This window comes from Diadema setosum, chromosome 13, assembly GCF_964275005.1.
Source record: "Diadema setosum chromosome 13, eeDiaSeto1, whole genome shotgun sequence".
Taxonomy (NCBI): Eukaryota; Metazoa; Echinodermata; class Echinoidea; order Diadematoida; family Diadematidae; genus Diadema; species Diadema setosum.
Window position 1 is genome coordinate 38,346,346 of NC_092697.1, and position 20,792 is coordinate 38,367,137.

The window sequence follows — 20,792 nt, forward strand, 5'->3', positions numbered from 1 at the left end:
ATACCATGCAAGCTCATGTTAAGAGTGGACATGATTTCCTTTCAATCTAATCAATGCATGGTTACATGTATCTCACACTAGTGAGAAAGATCAGTTGGAATTGTGGAAATATCACTCAGAGGGTTCATAACTTCAAAATCTAAAATCTTGAATTGATCTGAAAAGTAGAACATTTCACTTCAGTTACTGTTCTCTATTCATTGTAAATTTCTGGAAAAAAAAAAGAAGAAAGATGCATGTAGTAGTGGTAAACAATATGATATTTATGAAGGGTGTCTTCAGTGTAAGCACTGTTCTCCCTGTGAGCTCTGTTATACATGTATACCTCATATACCTCATTATTTCATTATATCTATTCACACTCCTTGGTCAAGAGGAACATGATGTTGTGGTGGTGGTTGTTGTGATGGTGGTGGTGGTTTTTGTTGTTGCTGTTGTGGGGGTGTTTGTTTGTTTGTTTGTTTGTTTGTTTGTTTTGTTTTTTTGTTTGTTTGTTTTTGTCCAGAGTCCTGTCAACTATACATACTGCTCTCACACAGCCACAGTGGCTGTCAAATAGCCTTAACACTTTGTGTGTGCTTTGAGTATTGATTGGCTCAGAAAACCCCATAGCATTGTACACACTGTCCAAAGTGCCTGGTACAGAAAGGGTTAAATGATATCATGTCTCGTGTTTAATAGTGAGATACCAGACAGTGATGGTAATCACATTCCATGATGTTCTCCCCTGGGTGAACATATGTACAGTGTATTTGTGTAAACAATTTGCAGACGATACATAGTGATATGATGATATCTTTTAAATGCAATGCCAAACTCTGATCTGCCATGTGTATAGACCTGTGACTGAGGGAAGCAGTGTGCATGAACATATGGTCAGCATTACATGTATGATGCACATAAGTTACATGAGTGCTTGCTGTTGGCTTAATAATGGTGCTACAACAACAAAAAAAGGGCTACAGCAGAGAAAAAAAAATACTCTTTAGGGGATAGTGATCTTTGAGTGCTTGGACAAGTCCATAAAATCAAAAATGGATATTACTTTTATTTGTCAAGAATATACAGAATACATGAAATTATTGGTCTTCCTGCTATAGTTGTGCAAAGCATCAAACTACTTTAAAGCTGAAATTTTGATGTGTGGTTTGCATGAAGAATGTACATGTACAGTGCACTCTCGTTATAATGAATACCGTTATAACGAAATTCTGGTTACAACAAAGTAAAAATTTAGGCCATAACATTATCTGCTCTATGTGTTTTTATTGTTTGACTGTTCGGTTATAGCGAAATTTCAATATAATGAAAGAAAACTGCTGGTCCCAAGGACTTTGTTATAATGGGAGTCCACTGTACATGAATGCTGTGAAAGGCTCCAGGTTGTGTGTGTTATTTGTCAAGTGTGCCTTATCTGTTTTATTTCTGTGTTTTATATTTGGAAAGGTTTCTATTGATGCAGTGTTGTATATTTAGGCATGTGTATTTCAACTATGTTCCATGACCATTGACTTCATCTTCACAAACTTTATATTGTGTATTTACTCATGAACTTGCAATATGCAATATTATCTACATATCTGTGTGTGTGTGTGTGTGTGTGTGTGTGTGTGTGTGTGTGTACATATAAGTACTTAGACAGTATTGGCAAAGTATGCAATAGTTCTGAAATAAATATTTCCCAGGTCTTATTTGGAAGTTTGTGTGATGGGAAGAGTATACAATTTTAAACTGTTCCTCAAATATATAAACTGGTATTTTCATGAAGCATGTATTTCAGTGGTAGTTTATGTCAATTATATTTGGTGTCCACTGTAAGAACTATTTCTACGCAAGCTTTAGAAATTTCCTTGTTTTTTTTAATTTATGTATTAAGTAATTTGTATTAATTTTCTTTCTAAAAATATTGCTCAATTGTTTAGTTTTTATGATAATTTTGATGTCTGTCACATCACTTTAACACCCATTACACGAGGCCTGGGGGTGGATGCCAAACTGGAAGTTGCAGCAATATCTCCGGGATGTAAACTGTTGATGCTTCACTTTAGATGTTGTAGATAAACCTCAATGAGTTGATTTTAGATGCCCAAATTTGAAGATGCAGTGAATGATTAGAGGTAGAATTGATCATACAAAATTCTGCTGTCATGTAACTTCACCATAAACAAACAAACAAACAAAAAACTTAAAAGATACCAGGTGTATAGAAAGAATTTCTAGAAATAATTTTCCTGGTACCGCACCGCAATTCGCTATGCATACAAACTAACTTTTGTGAAGCAGTTTTCTTCCATAGAAGTGGACAGGATACCATATAAAATATTATTCATCAGCTGAAATTGCTAATCAAATTTGAGTGGAAAATTATTCCCTGATATGTACATGTAGCTCACATTTGCCAAAATCGTTTGAATTCGCACAACATACATTTCATTGTATTAGTCTTGTTGACACTGCCAACAACCTTGTGGATTTCATCCATTTCATTCAAGTGTATTACCATTGTGAGTTCAAATGTGTTGACTTGTGCTTCAACAATTTATTTCAAAAAATAAAGACACTTATTTTGAAGATACTGGATCTGTCTTTCAATTTTGCAAGAAACCTGAAGTGCACAAGTAGGGAGCCCTTTGGTGTTTGCTACAGATTTGAAACAATGAAATATCGCTTCTCAGATTCTACAAGATTCTGTAAGATATTCTCTTGATTGTTGTTGGTTTTTTGATCAATAATTACATCACATCCTTTGCCAGTTTGGGTCTGTGGCAATGTGAGGTTGTTTTAGAGCCATTAGTTTCCATGGCAATGAATGGCTATGACCTCACATTTCAGTACTCAATTTCACTGTTTATCTCATTGAACTTAATTTGCTGACCAACATCATTACCAATTTGTATGTGCGTGAATATGAATGTGTGTATATATATATGTGCAGGGGCGGATCCAGGAATTCTGTAGAGGGGGGCGCAACTAATATTTCTGGTGCCACTTCCGGGTTTCATTTCATTTTTTTCTTTTTATTTCTTTTGTTTTTAAAGAAAAATAAGGGGGGCGTGCGCCGGTTGTGCCCCCCTCTGGATCCGCCACTGTGTGTGTGTGTGTGTGTGCAGGTACCTATGTTTGTATGTATACATGTATACCAGGTATGTATGTATGAATGTATATATGTATGCATCTATGTGTGCACATATGTGTGTAACATGGGAAAGAGTGTGAGGAAAAATTAACAAAAGGGAAAAATCGTCAAAAGGGACAATCGTGAGACAGTCGGAAACAGAAAGTAAGAAGGTACTGGTAACAATCATATAGACAGAATAGAATCAATGCAGTGTCCCACTTTACATGCTGAATATAATCAGGCTGGACTCCAGGAAATCATGTTGAACAATTTTATTTTCCTTTCAGTTCATTCCTTTCAGCAAAACATTTTCGGCAGCCTTGTTACAATGCATCTAGCTGCAATACCATACAATCAAAAAGGTGCAGCACCTACAAAATTCATCTCTTTGCAATTTTGTGCAAACTGGGATGATCATTCTGCATAGGAGAGGTCATTGAGTTGTGTTAAAGGTGGTGTGCTTGGCAAATCCTTTACACAGATAGTTTGTACTGTATGGTAGCACTCAACAGGAAAAGTGGTGACTCTCTGTAAAATCTTGAGCAATTTGATGACTTTTTTTCTATCACTTAATTCTGCACTCTCAGATTAATGATGTACGGAGGGAGTTTTCCACAATGCACACAAGTTAAACTGTTTTCAGTTATCAATTGTACGCGCAAAACACACACACAAAAAAAAAAAAATAAGTAAACTGGATTGAAATGACGCAACATCCATCAAGATATTGATGTAGCCATACTAGTCATTGTGGACTTGTGAAAAAATGTGAGTATGTATATTGAATATTTCGTGACCAAAACCTCAAGGACTAAGTTGATTTCTGAGACGGGGAATAACCCTCGATGCAATTTTGTGCGTACACAGCATGGTCCACTATTGCATCCCTGTAGTACTTTTGCAACAAATTTATTGAAGTTTGTATGCATCAAGATATGTAACAATAAATGTATATACATTTGATGCATCTATAAAGCATTATCACTAGCTAGGATGACATTTCAAACGTTTTATGTTACTCGTGTGTAATTAAGACATATGAAAAAACTTGGGGAGATGGAACATACATGTAAATATTATAAGGAATACAGCTATATTTTTTCTTTTTAAATGCTGTGCATCAGAATTTGCCTGTATCACCATTATTAAATCATTTCAGTATAAATGATATTGTATTGCATACATGCATTTGACAGTACCTTGAATTAAGGGGAAAGAAAGAATGCATTTGCCCACATTAGTGTCCAACAGTGACCACAATAGCACACCATTCAATGCAACAGTACTGACCAGCTATGAAATTGTGCACTGTGGCCAAAATATACAAAGGGAAAATACTATCACCAATAAGTTACTTTAAATGAAAAGAAAAAATTGTACATTTGTTTGCTGATTTAGAAGATATTTCCCAGTTCCTTCTCTTTCTAAACTGATCTCCTTGGAGGGAAGAATTGATTCCTTTCAAAATGATAAGATTGTCCAGAATCATACATATACATGTATCTATTGAGATACAAATATCCAACATGAAGCACGCGATTTTATTCCAGACATCAAGGTTTCAGCTTTTCAACCCTTCCCCTCCCCTCCCCTCTCCTACATTTATAAACAGACAAAAACATGTCGTATCAATGAAATATAGATAAATCTATCCAAGTGTTCTAGTGCTGAGAAGATGCTATAATTTAATGTGCTGTGCCACACAGTGTTATAAAAGTACTATCATATTGCGACATTTCTAGAAGGTTTTGCACTAAAACTGCAAAGCCGAGGATAATTCACAGCACTGCAATTTCATGGGTGAGTGAGGGCCTCTAATAGTAAACACTCAAAACTCAATAACATTCCTTGGTACTTTCCTTCCACAAAGATGAAACCAATTTATATGGCACTTTCTCCATTTATTCCATATATCATCGTACAACTTTGAATTTGCTGAAATTTACAACACTTGCCAGCATTCTCCACTTTTCTTTAAATGTGAACTAGAAATGTCGCTTTGGCGACTGGTATGCCTCCGCCATGATGCATGATTTTCCCAATAGGTCTAGATAGTACATGTGGACAATGTGTGATTACATTTTCACAAAATTGGCAAAATGTTGAAATGACAAGTTTGTCACAAATGTGTTGAATGTTCACCTTCCTTGACCTAGGTTTAATTGGATGAATAGGAGAGCATGTATCTAGGGATTTAAGGACTTTAACTTGACTTTGACCCATTCATACATTTAGGCATTGAGTAATTTTCAAGGTACAGGTGTGGAGGAAAAAGTGCAATTTCTGAATTGAATAGTAAATTGTTACCATTTTCATCTGGCCCTTGACCCTAAAATTCATAAGATAATCACTTTCAGGTAGAACATGCATAATATGTACTAAGTTTCAAGGTAACTTGAGCCACTTCCGAGATATGGAGGAAAAAGTTAGTTCAGCACTTTCACTTGATCTTTGACCTTTTGACCTTTGAGGCAAAAAAAGAAGAAAAAAAAAACTTTCCAGAGAATTTCTATTAGGTTACACATGCATACACCAAGTGTAAAAAAAATAACAACCCTGCTGGCATTGCATAAATATGAGGGAAATAGTAAAATTTGAAGTGTTGCACTTGACCTTTGACCCCTGACCTTTGACCCCATGAACCCTACATTCTCTAGATAATCACTTCCAGTCAGTACATGTATATACTATGTTCCATGAAGATACCTTGAACAATTTTCCAAGGCACGGAGAAGAAGTTTTGATATTGTACTTGACCTTTTGACCTTTGACCTTTGACCTCATGACCCAAACTTTCACCAGAGAATCTTAATTGGGTAATACATGTATACACTAAGTTTCAAGAAAATATCTTCAGGCATTCAATAGATATGGCGAAAATAGTGAAATTTCATGTATTTGACCCTGACCTTTTGACCTTTGACCTCATGACGCAAACTTTCACCACAGAATCTTAATTGGGTAATACATGTATACACTAAGTTTCAAGAAAATATCTTCAGGCATTCAATAGATATGTTGGAAAAAGTGAAATTTTATGTATTTGACCTTGACATTTTGACCTTTGACCTTGAGCATGTGCACCCAAAAGTTGATAGGCACAACTTCACCCCCTAATACACATACATGCCAAGTTTCATTAGGATACCTCAACAGGTTTTGATAGTTACCTTGTCCACAAAATTCAGTACAGACGGACGGAAGGACGGACGGACGGAAGGACGGACGGACGGACGGACGGACGGACAACCCGAAAACATAATGCCTCCGGCACCACTTCGTGGCGGAGGCATAAAAACATTCTGAGATTCACTCTTCCATTCACATATGTGGCAATTTTCATGTTTAGCCTAAACTCACTTCATATATGCCCAGCTGATGAATACATGGCAGTATCTCTTCTTATGGGATAAAAGAGAGAACTTCTCATTTGTGAAACAAGGTAGAGAGGTAAAAATCCATATTGCGTTCATACAGCGTTCATACACTTACCTCCTGGTAGCCCACTACCACATTTCAACTCCGACAACACAGTAGAAGCCAATTGGACTCATAATATGTCACAAAGACTAAACAACAGCTCGAGTACACACGCACAATGACAAACTGGACATCTCAGAGACATAGTTTGGTGACATTGGCAAGGTCTTGCCGCACGAGGCCTCCTAACTTTGACAGATGACCTTATCCAGCAGATTTAAATTGGCACTTTCAACATTTTGCTCTCCAGGGACTCTTCCATATTTTGAAATACATCCAACAACACAAGTATGTAATACTTCTCAACAGAGTTTGGTGGAAATTATAAAGTCACCCACACAGAAAGTGATAGACTCTTCATTTGATGAACATTGTAAAAAATATTTATAGCAATAATACAATACTGTTAAAATCATAATGTCATATTGCTGGTAGTCTATTTGCGGGAGTGTATGGGAGCGAGTGAATGCCAAATTGTGAATGCATTCGAATGTGCGTATACGGGTGCATAGTAGAACATCGTACTTATTGAACAATGTGTGCATGTCTATGAGAGCATGCACGGGCGCACGTGCGCACTTGTGTGTACACATCATGTAGTAGTAGTCAGAGAGTGAGGTACATTGTGCTGGATTGGGTGCGTAGTTTTTTAGCCGGGATACGGATGGGTGCTGTGCTCCACTCACTTTCCCGAACAGTCAGAGTGGGCACCAGGTGAGGGAGGGTTGATGGGCGAAAATATGTGGACGTCTGTTGGATCTCCCTGAGGGCATTTTTAGACCTATGTGTGTGTCTGTTTAATTTTTTTTTTTTTTTTTTTAAATTTCATTTCTGTATCCATGTCTACACATTGTATCTGCATGTTTTTAGGAATATTTTACTGTATATATATGTGCTTTGTAAGAAGCGAATAAAGAATATAATAATAATAATCATGAAACATCATATAATTCCACATTCTCCAACATGATTAATTTTGTCAGAATACTGGTTGGCTAAATAATTCATACAGCCTATATAACTTGGTACAATTCAACATACAAATATCAAGGTAAAGAAAATCACAAAGTAGAATTTTTTTCTATTGCAAGAAGATTTGAGACTGGAATTAGAAAGTTAAAACTCAAGAATTATATCAAAAGGTCCTCCAGTACTTTTGCCTTTAGGAAGTCTCACTTATTACATACAAAGAAAACAAAAACAATAGTAATTACGACAAGCATAAACGAATATAAGTTGAAATCTTTTCAGTGAACAGGTGAGAGAAAATGGGGGAAAGGAAACTTGATAGCATTTGATGCTACACAGGCTTCTCTGAAAGAGACATAGTGACTTGACATCTCCACCAAAGTCATGTTTTCATAAACCACAACCTTCAGCAATACAACCAATCAACAAACAATACCACTTTTGGGTGATGGTGATTACAAGTCACCTAGCTGATTACTGTGACTAGTTGAGGGATTTTCCTTTACAACATTTTCATGAAAAGGGGGGGGGGGGGGGGTGAGAAGTTAAACCAAGTACAAAAACCATGGAGCGCCAAGTGTCGCATGGAATATTTCGTTATGAAATCAGTCATTTCGTCGATGAAAAGATTATTTTGTAACGAAATGACAACATTTTGTAACTAAATGAACATTTCGTCCACGAAATAACAATTTCGTTAACCAAACGGTCATTTTGTCGACGAAATGACCAATTTCGTAACGAAATATTCCGTGCGACACTTGGCGCTCCATGGTTTTTGTCCATGGTTTAAACCATGGTTTCATTTGTACCACCTTCGTGAATTCGGGCCAATGTCTATTAGAGGGGATTTAATTTTCATTAAACATGATTTACATGCAGGAGTAAAGGGTTACACTCGGTAACTTCTGATATTTAGTACGTAATATTCAGCAGTTCCCTACTAAATTCATTGAATTTACCATGATCATAAACAAATATCAACATTTTGGCATGACTGACTTGTCCCAACTCAAACTGTCTTTTTACTTCCCAACAAGAACTCTTCCGTCCTCTACAAACTATAAGATTGTCCACTGGTGAATACCGACATGAAGCCTCTCTAAGTATTACACTATTATCAAAATCACAACACAGAAAGTTTCTATTATGAATGAGGTGCAGAATGACAAGTCTCTCAGAGTCACATAAAGTGATACCTAAAGAGAGACGAGAATTTGGAAGCTCTGAATGTGGAAATAAGAGCAAAATTTATGTGTTGCAGGAAAGGTAAACAAAGAATTCAGTCCCTGGCTAACAATCTTCCACTAGGATAGGGACATTTTCCTATTCCAACTATTTCCTGTATCAAATTATTTTTATGAAGATATTTTCCTAGTCTCCATGACAGGGAAAAGACTCTGTACGTGATTCTGTGACAGAGCGCCCTCACGGCAATTTTATCGCCAACTGGGTGGCTTTGAGGCTCAAGAGGGTTTGTAATTAATGTCAGTTAAAATACTTGCAATCATCCCGGCAACAACTTTGATGTTAACCCGTAGAGGACGAGTCGCGAGTATACTTGGACAAGTGTCTATGGGAAATGGGTGTTGTAGCAAAATCAGACCATCCTCAACAGGTTACAGGTCGAATGGTTGCTGCCTAGCTATTGCCATAGTTACTGCAATTTTGATATTCGCAATTACTGTGAATTGCTTGACAAACACGGGGCCCAGGCGCATGAAGTGAATGCACTGCTCATGGAAATGATGCCACACATTAACCTAGATTCACAAAGAGAGATATGATTAGTAGCCATTAGCTTGGTAGCCATCTGGTTACAATCTTTGCTATTCTTTCATGCATCCCCAGGATACAGGTCCAAAGTCTGAATTTGAGACGATGATCAAATCATTAATAAAGTCTTATCTTTGTGCTTCTGACATGGTGGGATTAGTTACTTTTAATTCCTGTTAGAAGCTGCTAGGACTTAGAGGGCAGTCTTCAAAGTTTCCCAAATTCAAATAGAAAGATTAGTGACATAAGTCCTAATACTTTGTATAAAGAAATGCTGGTCATGCAAAATATAATAATACACTCTCCTATAAAGCTATCTTCTCAGATATTTTAATTCAGACTATAAAGGTACACTAGATAATGCTCGTGTTCATGTTATAACAGTAGGCTTCTCCACACCTGTCGTTTCTTTGAACCGTGAAACTTCGAGTGCAATTTCCACCAGAGGGCGCAACGCTTCCTGCGAGTCCATGCCGTACTTTGATTGGTCGGACTCGAAGCTGTCGATGTACATCCTCACCGTTTTGCCCTGGCTGCTCGTGCCGCTCAGACGAAAGATTGCCCGCGATCCGTCATCGAAGATCATCCGTACACCCTGTGAGCGGAAAGAAGCAGATATAATCATCAGTTGGGGTGTATTCATAATGAGTTTGATACTTGCCATATGAAAACTTGCAAACTCACTGCTGTAAAGGTAGAGTTGTTATAATATTATATACATTTGCACAATTTGTGGAGGTCTGTTGAAAGACTATCAGAATGCATCCAACTGGCAAGTCACCTTTTACGGTTTCAATCTCAAATTTCGGTCTCAATTTCAAATAACTGAAATGATGTTTAAGTTAAAGTTTACTTTGATAACTAGACTCAAATCACATGCAAAGGACAGCAAAATTTCATTAGTATTGGACTTGAAATAAAAGTAGGTTTTCAGGAGGAGAAATTGAGGTTTCAAAATACCATATCATCACAGATGGTATTATGATCAGAAATAAAACTGATTTCATGTTTACCAGTGTATATCTCTTTTTTCTTTTTCTTTGTAAAATAGTCTATTCCCTTTCATATCTCTCTGTTCAGTATATTCCATTGGATGGTCTTTCCCAAGGATCAAGGAAATATTCATTCATCCTCCCATGCTGTTAGATATGTACACAGTACCTGTTTGGTAGTAAGCCTATTCTCAATAGGGTCTGTGTAGCGGTAGTCATCAGCCTCGGAAACAGTGAACGTCTTGCCACCCTTTGAGAAGGACTTTCCAACGAGGTCCTTGACCTTTTGTGCAGAGACCATGTCCCGCAGGTTCTCCATCCATTTAGTGGCGGGTTCATCAGGAACACCTTCGAAATCCCATCTACGTGACAGAAAATGATCATCAATACTTAAGCATACTGTTCTTTTTTCAATGTTTTCTTCACTAAGTGGCAGAGATATCCTATTTATGAACAGGGATTCAATAAACCATCCTCAAAGGGATACAATAACCATCCTAATCCCCACTGTACACTGGTAGTCTTTCTATTGTTTTTTTCCACTGTTTTGCCATATCATTTAGTCTGTATGCAGGTGCTTCATGAACTTATACAGATGACTACGTTATAGCAATGTCCATGGGAGTGGCAGTTTTCTGTTGTTATATCGCAAATTTCATTACATCCGAACAAATAAGCGTATGAAGATATCTTCATGATAATATAGGGCCCAGAAGTTTACTTCCTTGTATCCAAAATTTTGTTAAAACTATGTATGTGTAATGACAGTGCACTGTATTACAGTTTAGTTTGAAGCACAATTAACCAAATGCTACTGAAAGAACTTTGCAAGTCAGTTACTTACAACTAAAAATAATTGCAGATATCAATTCAATAATTAAGCACTTAAAGCTGATCAGTTACTACTTTACTGATGCAAAGGTAATGATAGTCAGCAGCAATATTGTTGGCAGAGATTTAGAAAATGAGCATATGGTCACAAATGTCCCACAATATGACAATCATGGTGGAAGCAACCAAAATTTGGATCAATGTTTAATGAACGGTGATAACATGAGTGAGTCACGTCTGAGAGGTACAGCGCATCAAGCTTGCTGGAACTTTCTGCCTGCGCCTGCAGCATGCCCACCTGGTGAAGAAGTTGCGGCCGTACTTCCTCCAGTGGTCCTGTAGCACCTGCTCCATGCTCTGGCCCCGGGAGGCCAGAATGGACAGCCAGGCCAGCACCGCCCACATGCCGTCCTTCTCCCGGATGTGGTCAGACCCGGTCCCGAAGCTCTCCTCCCCGCAGATGGACAGGCGGCCGGCGTCCATCAGGTTCCCAAAGAACTTCCAACCCGTGGGCACCTCGTACATTTTGACCCCGTCGATTGAAGCAACCCTAGAAACGGAGGGAAAGAGTGCTGTTACCATAACAACACAGATCAAGCTGGTAGACTCCAAACTAGAGCATACTTGCAATGAGAAACAAAGATTGCTCTTAAGCAGAAGGCATGACACAGTTCTGATCAATACACATACCCTGTCAATCTCAATATCCACTGCAGAACATAAAAATCAAAGAAAACTAGGCATAATTCTAACTCACTGACTAATAAAGGGTCAAGAGAGGTACTAGAAATCAAAACAAAATATAGACTTCAAATTTCTTAAAGGTATATCAATCTATAGGCCCTATACTCTGCCTGATAGTGGAGATGGAAGGAATTCAAGTAGAATTCATTTTAAAAGGAGAATAAAAAACATTGCACATGATTTTTCTTGAGGGACATAGCATGTCATGAAAATATACTAAGTGCATTGAACATCAAACCTTCTTTTTACACCAGAGTTAAGTTTTACAGAGTCTTTATTTTTACAAAGTCAACAGGTATTTCCAAATTTAACAGGAAGCCAAATATTGCCTCAAATAACACTTGTCCTTACGAAAGGTGGAAAAATGCTAACTTTTCTCTTGAGAAGGGATAATACAGTCATGTTTTTCATTCCTACACCATATTCACATAATCTGGTGATCTTCCTACAAGTCCCAATTCATGAAATCACATGCTCAAAAAATAAATAATGTACACAATATCTACTTCAGGTCTGATCATCCCCTAAAACACTTCAGCTCATCTCCGTACATGGAGCTAAGCTGTGATGTTCAATCAATCAATCAATCATAGTTTATTTCCAATCAACGAAAATCAAAACGTAATACAAAGTATACATATCATGAAATGATATTGTCTAAACTTTTACAAAAGGTTCATGTAATATACGAAATGAATTACATACATCAACATATGCACAATAATCAGAAGGAACGATGCGTATACATGTATACTTCGCGAGCTTTCAGAAAATAACTTCAATTTTTCTTTTTTTCTTTTTTGGAAAATAGCGATCAACTAAAAAGCTAAGCTTGTAGGACGTGGATCGCCAGATAACTGAATGTAGATTACTTAAGTCGTTTGTAAAAATATAGCTATTTTGAGATACGCTGGCTTCGACAATAATAGGAAATAAGAAGAGAGTATCAATGCTAACGCCCAGACGGTGTTCATTGAACTGGTGTACCGGGAAAATATGAGAAGGACAACACACTCGTACATACATTCAGTTACCCACACACATATACGACGCGAGACAGTACCGAGAAGTTTCCCTATGCCTACCTATCCATAGCTCCACTGGTAGGCATACTCCTGGCCAGGCCAGCCACTGGTTTCCTCTGGAAGTATGGGATGCAGGCGGCGTTGGCCGAGATGACCGCCACAGAGTCACTGGGATTTACAAAGAAGGCATTCTGACCAAGCAGCATGTTTCGATCCTGCACAACGCAATAACAACAACACAACAATGATGACTAGAAGTACGACTACACATAATTACCACAATACCCTGGACATGTCCCTTTGCAACAAGAAAGGATTTGGATGATAAATTTTGGTTGTCAAGGTAACCCCTTGCACAATATACACAGAGAGTATGTCTTCTAATATAATACTAGCACATTTAGAGCACCTTCTAATCAGGGCTTAAAAAGTATTATGAAGGTCAAACATTCTCACCCCATCTCCATCAAATGCAGCACCGAATCCATAGGTGCCCTTCTTCATGAGGTCAACAAGGTCAGCTGCGTAGGTCAAATTGGGGTCGGGGTGATGACCTCCAAAGTCCTCGCTGGGGTCACAGTTTAGGCAGGAGTCAAAGGCCACCCCTAGCTCCTGGTGGAAGACTCGCTTGACATAAGGTCCCATCACTGGGACACAAGGGTACAGAGGGAAAATAAGAGGTCAAGACTTGGGCTTAGGCTACTTTATTAACTGATGATGAAATGGTCCATGACGTGTGATGACAGTCTGTTCAGAATCTCCAAAATTGTGGCAATAATGCAGCATAGTTTTTTTTCCCCCTTACTGAATTGAATTCATCTTCTTTAAATGAAAACAGGATACCAGTATATAAATTTTATGTATTAGGCGTAAATATTCATAATTGAATGACAAGCGCCTTAAAAACAAAAATAACAACAACAAAATTCTCTTCTTCTGGACACACTACATGATTACAACCTGTACATTTAACAACTGCGTTTTAATTCAGTGTGTGCATTCTGCACCCACACCTTATTAAATCCACATAGATATATCACAAGCAAGTCAATCATGCCTACCACTCTAAGCCCATTTTGCATAATATTTACTTGCCATTATTGCACCATTAAAGATTATCATGAATGCATTTAAAACAATTTGTAAACATGAATCACAGAATAAAACTCTCGCATTAATCTAACCCAAACTGACTGTGCAACAGCACAACAATTATCTCTACACTGTAGAATGGAGTAGCAGGCTCACAAGATTCAAGTCTCACCAACCTCCGTGCATGGCGTTGATGACCACTTTCAAGCCTCCGTCCAAGAGTTTCTTAATGGCTGCAAAGTCAAAGATATCTTTCATCAGACTGAGGTAGTCATCTACAGAGTCTGTCACCTGGAATCAAACATCGAAATGGATGAAGAGTAGAAATGAAAGAGAAAATTGCTGAGAACATGTTGTAAGCTACAAGTTATGTTACTTGTCTATGTGGACTACTGGTATACCAAAGAATAAAGATATAATCATCTCTGTTAAGCTTACAGTTCTTATAATCTTTAGTGTAAAAAGTGAGAATAAAAGCTATAAAAGCACACTTTGAATGCTCACTCTAGTATCATTCCACTTCATGTTTCCAAGGATTGACAATTTGGTTACAGTTATTTCTTTTCTTTCCTTTTTTTTTTCTCTCTCTCTCTCTCCCTCTCTCTCTTGGGGGTGGAGGTGAGGGGAATGGATTAATATGATACAAACTTACTTTACAGAATAGATTATCTTTTTTTTTTTTTTTTAATCCTGGTATTTAATGTAACATTCTGATGTCTTTCAAAACCCTTACAAATTTTGGACATCAATATTTCATATTCAAGTTTACCCTCTTTTTGACTGATAATATGTTTCTGAACCCAAGTATTTTTCTTCTTTGTTTTTATTGTATGGTGACATGCTCTGACTTTGTTGCATAATCTACTCCACATGCAAACTTTCAAGGTAGACAGGATCATTACTAGAAAATGTCACCATAAAAGTTATACCATACTACATTATTCCATGTGTGTTTACAACTTAAGTATATCTATCCTGTGATAAAATCAGCTCTTGAAAATACTGTTCAAATAGCCAGAGGAGGCAGGTTTGCATAGAAAACTGCCACTGTATGAAAAATTCACAGATCTGGCAGTGGTGTCTTTGTGAATCCTAACTGCTGAGCATCTCTACTGAGCCTAGGGCATGTATATAATTTTAATTTTTAGATTATCTCACTATGTAAATACATAAAACTTCAAGCTTAAGTCTTTCAATGCTAGGGACCTAGGACAACATGTGCAATGTTATTGGGTTTCTGTGCCAATCAGCACCAGAAACACACATCATAGGGTGAATTAGGCGTAAGGAATAGGAATTTGTGCGGACTCATTACAGGGTGCCATCTCCTACACCTTGCAGGAGCAGGAATGACTCTGTAGAGCTATAAAGCATGAAGAAGACTCATGGCTAAGATTGCTCTTTGACCAGGTCATAATACAAGAGTAAATAGATGACTGTAAACACACCTTTACTTCTCAGTAAACACACCTTTAGTTCTCTGTACACAATTCCATCTACCAGAATGTATCAAAAGTGCAAATATTCATAACACGTGGCAAGTCAAATGTTTGCTACTGTAACTGGAGAGTTGCACAGGTGGGATACTTCTCACTGAATATAGGTGAAAGTAAAGAAAAAATGAAATAAATCAATTTACATGAACATTTCAGATAATCCCCCTTCATATCCTGCCCCCACTTTGTTTAAAAGATAACATACAAAATATTCCTTTCTTTTTATTTATGCAGTAGCTACAAAGGGTCTAGGGCAGTTACCCCCTGGGCAATTACCCCAGACCCTTGCCCTTCCCTAAACCTAAACCTTACCCTAATATTTACTCTAACCTCATTAAACCTAAACCTACTATTTACTCTAACCTCATCACTAACAAGTATTCAGCCGGGGTAACTGCCCTGGGGGGGGGGGGGGGGGGGGGGGAGGGTAATTGCCCTGATATGGCTACAAATGGTTATGCTTTTTGTCATTGTTGTGCAGCTATATAGACATGCATGATGTAACTAGTAAAATGGACCTTACAACATGGTACTAACCTCCACAGTGAAAGTTCTTCCATCCACTTTAAATTCTGTTGTTCCAATACGATTGAGATCAACCTGTAGCCCACGGCATATCTTGTACTCTGTGATTTTCTCACTGTGTTCATAGATCTTGTTGGTGATTGCTTCCGGGGCAGGACCTGTGATTGGGTTTAAAAACAAGCAAATAAACAAAACACTGAGAGGGGATGCAAAAAACAAAAAAAAATTATATATATATATATATACATATATATATATATATATTTTTTTTTTTTTTCTGGATCAGAAACTATAGGTTTGTAAACTTTTTCATGGATAATGTACATCAAGTTGTTGCTTGGTACATAATTTGAGTATATTTTCTGACTACTGGTACTTATTAAATGTATCAAACAATCAACAGCAAAAACAATAATGCTTGCAAACTATGATCAAAGATGCTATCACTGTTATAGACATATAGTAGACATCCATTATGAATGAATGTATCATTGTGACATGACCCCAGAATGCATAGCACTGCAAATGGCATGATATACAAACTATCTTGACTTCATTTCAACCATACATCCCAGGTGAAGATATCCTGATTACAAGGAAAGAAAGTAACACCATACAAATATTCAATGGAAACATGGATGATCGTACACTCTTCATGAAATCTCAAGAAAAACAATGAATAAATGTATGTCTATGAACTAGAACAAAAAGAAAAAAGAATCCTTGAGCAAAAATACTTGTAATGTATAGTACAACATAGCCTTTCAAGGAAATTTCCTCAGTGTATGTCAATTGATTCTATGTGGTCTAAAAAAGCATGGCCACTGGTAGGAAATTAATACATGTAGTGTATTAAAAGACAAGACAACTTGGCAAGGGAGGGGGAGACAACAAAAATTGTAACTGTTCGAGGGGGCTGCTGCTCAAATCCCTGGCAATGCCAAAGGACTGAAGAAAATGATAACATTATCCTTAGACAAAACAGGCAGGCCTGGACGGGTGAAAAAATCCAGCTACTTGTACATGTACATCAGAGTAACATCCTAGATGTTTTTAAAGAATATGATAAAAAGTGAAACTTTTTTCACAAGATAAATACTCAGGACAGCTTTCTACACATCACTGTGTTCCCAGACACACCAGTCCAGTATTCTCTGCAAGCTTACCTCCATTGCTTGTGTTGTACTTGATGCCAAAGTCTCCGTTGGGTCCCCCAGGGTTGTGGCTGGCGGTCAAAATGATTCCACCCGCTGCCTGGCGTTTGCGAATCAGACAGGAGACTGCAGGAGTGGACAACAGTCCATTCTGTCCGATGATCAGCTTTCCGACCTGTAAATGACCAGTAGAATTTCCCATTTTTACTGAGGGCTTTATGCATCTATTAACTCACTATGACAGATTTCTGCTCACTTGAACATGTCTTCAACATTTTTTTTTTTTTATTATTATATTGCCAAGTTCATGTGTGCAACAATTTTGAAAGTTGTACACAAGGTAGACAGTGTGAATTCATACCATAGAATCCTGATCAAATTTGGGAAAATAGAATGCAAATAATGACCATTTCAGTATTGACATTAACAAACATGGCATCCTATCAGCCTTGATTATGACATTTTTTTTTTCTTGAAAAGCAGTTTTGTGTATTTTACCTTGCAATACAGCTAGGATCTACATGAATATTGTCTGGAGCAGTGAGAACTGTGAATATACCTTTGTTTATATTGATCAAAGGAAGCTGCTGCTTGTTAGAAGAATCTAAATGAGGTAGACCCTGCCTATATTTCATAAAGAAATTGAAAATGTGTACACGTACATAGGATGATGGGAGACAAAAGATGTGCATGAATGATGAAAAACAACAATATTGCTAAATCCTGACTACCCATGTTGTCATTTGAAAAATAAATTAGAAAAATACATAAATGAATAAATAAATAAATAGATAAATAAATAAATGAAAGACTGCATGAATGAATGAATCAATCGATTGATCGATCGATCAATCAATCAACCAATCAATCAAACAATCAATCAATCAATAATCAATCAATCAATCATTGAATCATCAGTCAGTCAGTCAGTCAGTCAATCAATCAATCAATCAATCACAACAAATTGACATGCTAATGTTAGACCTAACATTTTTAACAAGTTACTTCATCATGTTCATAGGGTCTACATTTTGGCCAAGTTATATTACACATATTTTCCAACTTTGGTGCCCCCCCCCCCCCCCCCCGACAGAAAGATCCGTCTGTCTGGAGGAGCATTTTATTTTTCTGACGTTATCTGCACACAAAGAGAAAGTATCAACAACATGATGGTATCACCAAATGCTGGTCACCATTATTGCTTTCAGTTCACTGCATGTCATTCATTATTTTATCAGCGCATACAGCGTGCGTGGTGCCTTCCTCAGCTCTAGCCAAGCTCCACTGACTTGCAGTATTATTGTACTTAAGTGGAGAGACTCCCTTGGAATGAGAGGTGACATTATTTCACGATTATTTCATTAATCATTATAATCGATGGCTTGGTTACCTACCCCGTTCGCTGCGGCAATCTGCACTATCAGACCGACTGCCTCCCGCATGAAGAATCGACCGTCCCCGCCCACTACCAGGTTAGCCCCCGAGAGCTTGTCCCCGATAGCCGCCAGCGTGCTCTGGACAAAATTCTCCGTGTAGTTGGGCGTCTGGAAAGTGCCCGTCGGTTTCCGAAGGCCGCTGGTTCCAGGTTTCTGTCCAGGGAATGGGGTCGTAGATACAACCTCTGACGTGTACGCCATTTTTGCTTAAAGACAAGTAGAGGTAAGGAAATGGAACAAATTTGACGCCGGCAAGTCTTGCTACAAGATCTCCATCGGATACCACAGCACGTAGCACTGGGTTGGTCCACAGATATAAATAGTTCTGTGGGTTGGTCACGTCACGTAATCGGGAGGAAGACTCTTGTAAGTGTATGGAACGCGAGATGGTCGAGTCGCGCTCGCGCGCAAATCGTACAACCAAGGAGATAGCTTGTTGAACCCACAAATGTAAAAACGCCCACAAATGTAAAAATACATCGCCCACAAATGTAAAAATCGCCCACAAATGTAAAAAATTTCAACCACAAATGTAAAAACGACAGCGCCCACAAATGTAAAAAACGCCCACTAATGTATAGCTCTCGCAAAATTTTCATTCCGCTTTCCCGTTTTTCGAAAGTTAGTTTGAATACAGTTCGTTATTCCAAAGGTTAGATGGTCCGAAAAAGGAAGGTGGAGAGTCAATCCGAATATAAAAAAGCACTAGACAAATCTGCAAATGAAATGGTTCCATTAATCCGAAAATCAAGAAAAAGAAAGAAAAAAAAAAAAAACCTTCATTAAAGACAAACAGTTAGTGTACCAGTAATACAAAAGAAGATTCAAAATCAAATTTAAATGAAAGATAACAAGTATACCGTACCTGTACCCTTGAGTGAGAAAGCGCGTTTCTGTGTGCATGAATACAATTTGCCTCAAGCATTGACATAGATGGTTTTTGCTTTTGAATGTTGATTCTTAGCAATTATAATTGTCTCCTGATCAGATCAATCGAGAGTGGTAGGGACTAGCGGTTAAGGGATGTAGAATCTATAGTAATGGTTGAGGTGAGAATTCAGCTTTTAACTTTAAGCGAGATACTTAGAAACCATTGCATGAAATGTCAAAAAGCATTACAATTCCAAAAGGAATTCAAAGTTTATTTGATGAAAATTGGTTTCGAAATGGCTGAGATATCCCAAAACAAAGTAAAACAAAATGATCCTAATAAAAGGTGAGTTAACATTTTATTAGGATCCCTCTGTTTTGGATATCTCAGCCAGTTCAAAACCATTCATCCAATAAACTTTGAATTCCTCTTAGAATTACATGTTCTTTCATATATGTCATGAGAGGTTTCTCATTTTCTCACAAAATAATCATCAAAAATGTTGAAAACCTCAAGCCCCATCTCAACCACAACTATACCATCCCTTAACCAAACCTTGCATCATCATACGAGGGACTTTCCATATCCGTGAGAAAAGGATGAAAAACACTCCCTTTATACTTTTGCATCTCTTAAAGGACAAGTTCACCTTCATTAACATAAGGATTGAGAGAATGTAACAATATTAGTAGAACACATCATTGAAAGTTTGAGGAAAATCGGACAATTAATCCGTTCAAAAGTTATGAACTTTTGAAGTTCTTGTGCAGTCACCACTGGATGAGAAGACTAATGCAGTGTATGATGTCACATGCGTACAACAATAATAAGGAAAATATAAAGAGAATTTCACAAAATTTCATCTTTTGAAAAAAGTACACATTTCCTTGACTCGTTACTGACATATGCTATGGGTAATATTATTCCCATTGCCTTTAGAAAGAGGCAAGTCAAGTGCTCTTTTATTATGCGAAAAAAAGTGAAAATATGTTGAATTTTCTTTACATTTTCTTTATATTGTTGTACTCATATGACATCATGAGCCTTGGTAGTCTCCTCATGCAGCATTTCCAACACAAACATTTTAAAAATTCATAACTTTTGCATCGATTGTCCAATTTTCCTCAAACTTTCACTGATGTGTTCTACTAATACTGCTGCATTCTCTCAATCCTTATGTTATTGAAGGTGAACTTGTCCTTCAAATTCCAACACAATAGGATTTAAATCAGTATTCTTTACATTTAAAAAAAAAAAAATCATGAGAACAGTACCACGCATTT

At 37.4% G+C, this 20,792-nt stretch overlaps 1 protein-coding gene across 1 annotated transcript; it reads right to left on the minus strand.

Annotated features, from left to right (window-relative positions):
• Positions 1-9,463: 9,463 nt before the first annotated feature.
• Positions 9,464-18,845, minus strand: LOC140236749 (phosphoglucomutase-1-like). The gene is made up of 9 exons (XM_072316677.1): positions 18,597-18,845; positions 17,215-17,377; positions 16,061-16,206; positions 14,204-14,318; positions 13,392-13,582; positions 12,996-13,150; positions 11,465-11,716; positions 10,505-10,697; positions 9,464-9,938 (listed from the first exon to the last, which is right to left on the minus strand). Exons 1-9 carry the CDS (start codon positions 18,837-18,839, stop codon positions 9,714-9,716), a joined length of 1,683 nt encoding a protein of 560 aa, XP_072172778.1. The 5' UTR covers positions 18,840-18,845; the 3' UTR covers positions 9,464-9,713.
• Between the last annotated feature and the right edge of the window lie 1,947 nt (positions 18,846-20,792).

Coding starts and splice junctions, on each gene's coding strand:
- LOC140236749 (XM_072316677.1), bottom strand. CDS start 18,839: ATGGCGTACACGTCAGAGGTTGTATCTACGACCCCATTCCCTGGACAG. Junction 13,583..14,203: donor CATCAACGCCATGCACGGAG/GTTGGTGAGACT, acceptor CTTGTGTCCCAG/TGATGGGACCTTATGTCAAG. Junction 10,698..11,464: donor GGCCGCAACTTCTTCACCAG/GTGGGCATGCTG, acceptor TCTGTCACGTAG/ATGGGATTTCGAAGGTGTTC.